This window comes from Clarias gariepinus, chromosome 26, assembly GCF_024256425.1.
Source record: "Clarias gariepinus isolate MV-2021 ecotype Netherlands chromosome 26, CGAR_prim_01v2, whole genome shotgun sequence".
NCBI classification, from domain to species: Eukaryota; Metazoa; Chordata; class Actinopteri; order Siluriformes; family Clariidae; genus Clarias; species Clarias gariepinus.
In genome coordinates, this window is record NC_071125.1 from 17,874,166 (window position 1) to 17,880,722 (window position 6,557).

The 6,557-nt window shown below is 34.6% G+C and overlaps 1 protein-coding gene across 1 annotated transcript; it reads right to left on the reverse strand.

Annotated features, from left to right (window-relative positions):
- Nucleotides 1–453: 453 nt before the first annotated feature.
- On the reverse strand, nucleotides 454–4,751 carry thtpa (thiamine triphosphatase). Its single transcript, XM_053488017.1, has 3 exons — nucleotides 4,610–4,751; nucleotides 1,663–2,163; nucleotides 454–1,330 (listed from the first exon to the last, which is right to left on the reverse strand). The coding sequence occupies exons 1-3, from the start codon at nucleotides 4,677–4,679 to the stop codon at nucleotides 1,230–1,232; spliced, it is 672 nt and encodes a 223-aa protein (XP_053343992.1). The 5' UTR covers nucleotides 4,680–4,751; the 3' UTR covers nucleotides 454–1,229.
- Nucleotides 4,752–6,557: the final 1,806 nt, after the last annotated feature.

Below are 6,557 nucleotides of genomic sequence, written 5' to 3' on the forward strand. Positions count from 1 at the left end.
ACCAGCATGCTCCAGATTCTTGAGAAATTTGGGTTAAGTTTTTTTCTAAGTCAGCATGAGGTAATAAGGTTTTTTTTTTTCATTTCTCAGCATATTCCATTTTGCTTATGTGACTAAAGTATTATTAGCTGAGCTATGAATTTTGCATCTTTAGAGGATTTAGGATGAGCCTCATAGCAGTGGTCACACTGGAAGACTTTCAGATGTGTTTGGTCACAATGACACAACATTTGTCAATGGGTTCATGATATGTTTTACATAAAACGCTCACCACAGGATAAATAAAGGTGATCGTTCAGACGAGACGAGGTTTGTATTAGTATTAATGTGCAGGGACTCTTTACTCCAAGGGATCAAGTCTTGCACACAAGTCCGCTAGGGGAAAAATGGAGAGTTAATCTAATTAATCATCACAAAAAGAAATATAAAGCATCATTAAACACATTATGACAATTCCATGTACGAGCTTGCAATATTTATTTAAACGTTTATTGTTCTGTTTTTCAGACAAACTTTGATAAAGTTCACAAACATCCATCCAAAGTTAACTGTATAGTGTTTTTTCGAAGGTGTTCATATGATATTTAATGATCAGTGGTGACAGGAAAGTTTCTTATTATATTAAATACTTTTAATTATTTGTTTTTTAACTTTCCCCACAAACTCTGCTGTAGTGTTTCTACTGTCTGATTGTAGACGATTGATTTAAACGTCACACATTAAATGTACAAATGAATACAGGCACATATTTATTTTTTCATTATTAATAATAAATAAAATATACAGTACTGTGCAAAAGTCTTGAGCCACCCATCATCTCTTCATATTAACTTAAATAAAATGATGTAGATTAAATTAAAGAAATAGGAATAAATGCTTTACAGTGACAGACTACAAAGTGCATGAAGATACAATCCAAAAATCCATGCTTATGTAGCAACCTCAGCAGCAACCTCATTTCCCCTCTCGTCTGTTTTAACCAATAATCATCAGTATGCAGTACTAATCACGAATCTGATCATCTGTTATCATCTGCACCGGATTAAATTTTTTTATGTTTTTTATGCTTGGATGTTTCACACGTCAGTGGGTGGTTCAACAATCTCTGGAATACCTGGAGAGATATTTCTTCAAACTACATACAAGAAAGCCTGGCTTCTTATTTCCGCAAAATTTTAAGAAATGAGGGGTGTGCCTCAAAACTTCCCTATAGACTAGTTACAATTATTTTACAGTACATGAGCTTTAAGAAGCTCTGCGTAGTGATCTGGGCGAAATCTCTGGAGATACACGTCCATTTTCCCCCGGGTTTTCTGCTCGCCGCTAAGACCTTCCAAAAAAAATGGTATAAATATTAATGAACGGTCATGTCTCAATGTTAACACACATATAATAAAGTGCAATTTAAGCAGCAAATAGGATTTATCTGTCTGTATAACAATCTTTCTACAGTAGTTTATTCACATTAACTATGTAAACAAATACTTTGAAGAAATATATATTCATATTCTTACAGAATAACCATGATACTGAGCAACCTGTACTCTTTAATAAGTATACTCAAGTTAAATACATGCAAAATATTATTATAATGTTCACTTAAAAATATCAGAAATACAGAAATTTTCCTACATATCAGGAATTCGATTCTTGACCAGTTACCTAATCTCTGAGCTGTCTTCTCGATACTCTGCATTGCAGACGTCATCTCTTCAACTTCTGAAACGAGGACTTCGATCTCTCCCACGCAGTAACCAAAATCCGCCTGATCCAGATCGATCCGGACTCTTTTGTCGTCCCCCTCGCACTCCAGCGTGTAGGAACACCGCACGGTGGTGAACTCTGCGAAGCACTCCAGCTTCAAATCCTGCAGCCATCTTTCAAACTCAGCACGGACGTCTTCAGCTTGTTCGGCCTCTAAACAGTCTGAGGAAATGCCCATGGCAGCCACGAGTTCAGCTCGGATCTGAGGCACGTCTGTGATCTCTTTGTAATTAGTGCACACATCCTGCGCTCTTCTCTCTGCATCCGCCTGTGACGACGCGGGCCGTTTTAGCTCCCAGGATCCTTCACGTTTTCTCAACCAGTAATCTTTTAGGGTTAATGTGAAGTCTGCGGAGTCGAAGTACCGATCTTTAAACTCGTACTGACCCAAACGTACAGCTGGGAGGAGAGATAGGGGGAGGAGGGGTGTCAGTACTAGAGTATAGAAAACGTTACTATACCAACATCTTTTCAAATAATGAATACTTTTACTCTCTAGATGTCCGCTTGATCTCGCTGATAGGGATCTGTCTTTTTAAGCACAATGGTGAAGCGATGAGTGTAAGTTGCAAGCAGTTGTAATTAAGCAGTTAAATTAATAGTTTATTTATCATAATTTATGTTTATAATGGTATGTTCACTGCTATTTTCTCTTTTATTCCATGAGAAATAAACACACAAAAGGACAAAATGTGTATTGTCTCACTCTGAAATCGACAGAGAACCAAGTGCAATTGAATATGTTTTTTTTTTTTTTTACATATTTTCTCGCTTAAAACTCAGATCACCAGCACTTTACAGTAACAGTCCGTTAGGGACTGTATCCAGGCTAACACCAAATAATGTCCCAGGTCATCTCATTAAGAGGATGTTTTTCCAGTTTTTATCACCTTAAAAGTAACAGAAAATAAACAATTATTTAAATTATTCATAACTTCCATATTCATTTCAATTCAGGAACTCTCCATATATTCCGAACTGTCCGCATATTATGTGTGATACATTGCACGGGTCCATATTGCGATTTAGTTTTTTATGCAATTAATTGTGCAGCTCCAACGCATACACTTATCCACCCACTCACACACTATGGGCAATTTCTGAATGCCAATTAGTCTGATTTCCCATGGGGGAAACCCACCATGCACAGGGAGGAACATAAAAACACAGAGGCAAGGTGAGAATTAAACCCTCAACCGTGGAGGAGCGCTAACTACTCTGGAGCAGAAAGGGTTGAGAAGCTTGCTCAAGAGCACAACAGCAACAGACTAGCAGTGATGGGACTGAAACTCCTAACCTCCTGATAAGAACCCCAGAATCTTAATTGTTGAGCCACCATAGCCCTGATTGTGGATGTTTTTAAAGATCAAGCACTGGTCACATGATCAGCAGTGTCAAATCACTACTGATCAGCATTGTTCTTTATGATTAATCGCTGATGGTTAATTTTGTCCCATCCCCAAACATCCTGATATCTAAGCTGTAAGGTTTTTTCCATGCCTATAAAACAACCCCCGTTCTTGTGCTTCCTGATTCATTACAGGGGAACTCTCTATAGCCCGTGTCCAAATTAATATACAAACAAACAGCTTGTTTCTGCTGGAACTCTTTAAGTAAACCCGGAACATGCTAATGTATTTCCTTTCGTCTTCTGTCTTTGGGTCTCTCTGTGACTTACATGTTAATGACTCGTTCTTTTAACATACTGTACTTGATACAAAACTACCAGGCCAAAAGCTTAAATATTAAACATGGGAATCACCAGTCACCTCCCGATATGATATTATCACGTAGGTGCCGATTCAAACAAAATTGCGATTCTAAATGTATCATGATTTTATAAAAATCTAAATTCATTATTAAATTTTCTCAACTTTTGTTCCAATTGTAAACCTTTAAAAAAAAAAGTTTATTGGTTAATGAAATCTAGCCCGTTTCTTATAACATAAGTTTTCTTACTTAAAAATTACACATTTAGCAAAAACCTACATTTTACTGAGCAGCATGTATCTCTTCCTAACAAACGCCATTCGACAGCTTCTATGCTCAGTACAAAATCGTTTATATCTTAAACTGATCGGTCGATCACCCGTCATGAAAACCAAGCAAATTCTGGTCACTAGCTGATCGACTTGTTCATCTCTATTAGAAATGCAAAAATAGTTTTTAAAAAATCAATTATGGAGCCAGTATGGCAATATGCAAAAGAATTGTGATTCATAACTAAATCGATTTTTCCTTCATCTCTATTAAATACGCTCTTTGCTGATAATAAACCTAGAACTTCAGACACATTACATATATAATGTATATGTGTATGAGTGATTGTTCCTTCCCTCCAATTCGGATCCAGCCGGTAAGTGCATGGAGGTGCAGCGATAATTCTTCTTCTTTTAATTCATGTTAAAACTAAACAATTTTTATGAAACTCGTTTTGATAGGAACAGTGAACTTAACTAGTCACTGTATATGCAGTTCTACTAGAGTCAGCCAAGAAAAATAGTATGATGTATATTATATTAATATAACGTTAATAATATTTGTATTATATTATTATAACATTGCCATATATATCAATCTATAACGTAAAGCAATACATTTAGTATTAAAATATTTTTATACACTAATATTTTTATATATACTAGTATTTTTTTTATTATTTTCTGAAGTGTGTATTTTTGGCTGACTCTCTCTCTCTCCTCTCTATCTATCTATCTATCTATCTATATATATATATATATACACACACAGTATATAAACTAATCTAGCGGCTTAATGACGTCATGTTTTACATCAGGCAATACTGAAGCATTTACTAAAAATAATAGTTGGAAATGAAACACACCTCCAATGTGCTGCAGTCTCTCTAGGATGTATGAATCACACACAAACTTCCTCTCCACCTCTACGGCCATTCCTGTAAAATAGAGCAAATAAAAAAAATTAAATCTGCAACTTTACAGCCGTTTAAACTCAACATGAACTCATCACTGTGATAAGGCACTCACTCAAAGCTTCACACAATCCCATAATGCATTTCGAACAGCTTTACTTCCGGGCTCTCGGCAGGAACTTCAATATAATAGTTCACTTTAACACCTTTATTGTGGAATGAGACGTCAGCCTTGTGATTTGTCTGTTCATAAGCGTGTTCAGTTTTTTAAACCCTATAAACATAGGTGAAAATTTAAGCAATTAAATGAATAAATTAATCCTGTATGAAGCCCTTATTAAACTGATTGTTATATTAACAATTACAGTTCATGATTGTTTTTGTCATTTTTTTCTTCTTCTAATATTCTTTGTTTATTATGTAGATAAACATTGTCCCTCAGTTGTAAAAATTCTAAAGCAAAATAGCATATTTATAAAATAAAACATATAAATTTACCATGGTAAAATATAGGTATCATAATATTCTGATGGGTTCCTGCACCAGGTATTTTTTTTATTATTGTTCTGCCATTATTTGATAATACACAACTACACTATGAAAAAAAACAACAACATTGTGGCATGGTACTCTAAAATGTCCTGTGGTGCTTACCATGATAATGTCTGAAGTATTATAATAGTACATACCATACCATAGTGAACTATAATAAACTATATCATTTCCTAAGGGTTGTTTTTTGTGTGCTGTTGTATTTACAGTATATCACTAATAAATCATTTATTATATGGGTTATTTAGATTTATGTCGCTTAATAGCTATAAGAAGCCAAAACATTAAAAATAATGAATGGACTTAGACACGTATGTGTTTATGTATACATAACCAATGTGTGTATGTATACATGTATACATAAATATATGTCAACACAAAAGGTAGACAGACAGATAGATAGATAGATAGATAGATAGATAGATAGATAGATAGATATATAGATAGATAGATATTAGTATGATGAGGTGTTGTTGGCTTAATGTCAATAAATGAGAAATTATTTTTCATAAACTAAAACAATTATACCTTGTTTATTATGTGTTCAGGCTGTGCATAGAACTTGTGTTTTGCAACTCAATACATTAATAGAGTATTAATATATCAGTATTTACTTACTTTACTAAATACAAATTGGCTGTACTGCACTTTGTGCCCTAAGTCTTTTATAATAAATGTCTCCTTACAGACATTTTCACATATTACCAAATTATACTTATGTATATATTTAACAAGCTCAACAACAACCTTATTTCCGGTCTGCTCTCATCTGTTCTAACCCCTCAGTATTCAGCATTATCAGTCTACTAATCAAATGTCTGAAAATCTGTCATCATATGCACCTGTTTCTCACTGGTTCATCATGGTGCTTGTTGAATTATACTGTTGGGATGGTACTACTGTTCTTGCAGGGATTTTTCCTGAACATCTGTTTTTTGTGTTTTAAATAAATAATGACTGTTGTTTTTGTTGTCATTTAAAATCCTAATTCCATGAGAGTTATTGCATAGTTTTGAAATATCCAGTATTGTTCCAGAACGTTAAATTTGACTGGTACTGTATATATAACATTTTGATAAAAAGCATTTCCCCAGGGTATATAGAAATGAAAGGAAATAAATGAATTGATGTCAGATGACTCTGTTGAGGGGACCAAATGGGTAAAAGTCTGATGGAGCAGGATCAGGACTACAGTGAGGATGCTTTATCACCTTAAAACTAATTTACTGCAGAATGTGGACGTGTATCATCATGCAAGGTCATGATTCCCTTGGATAGCAGTTTAGGCTGCAGTTCTTCAATAACCATCTTACTGTAATGACCACTGTTAACTGTTGAACCTTTTCCT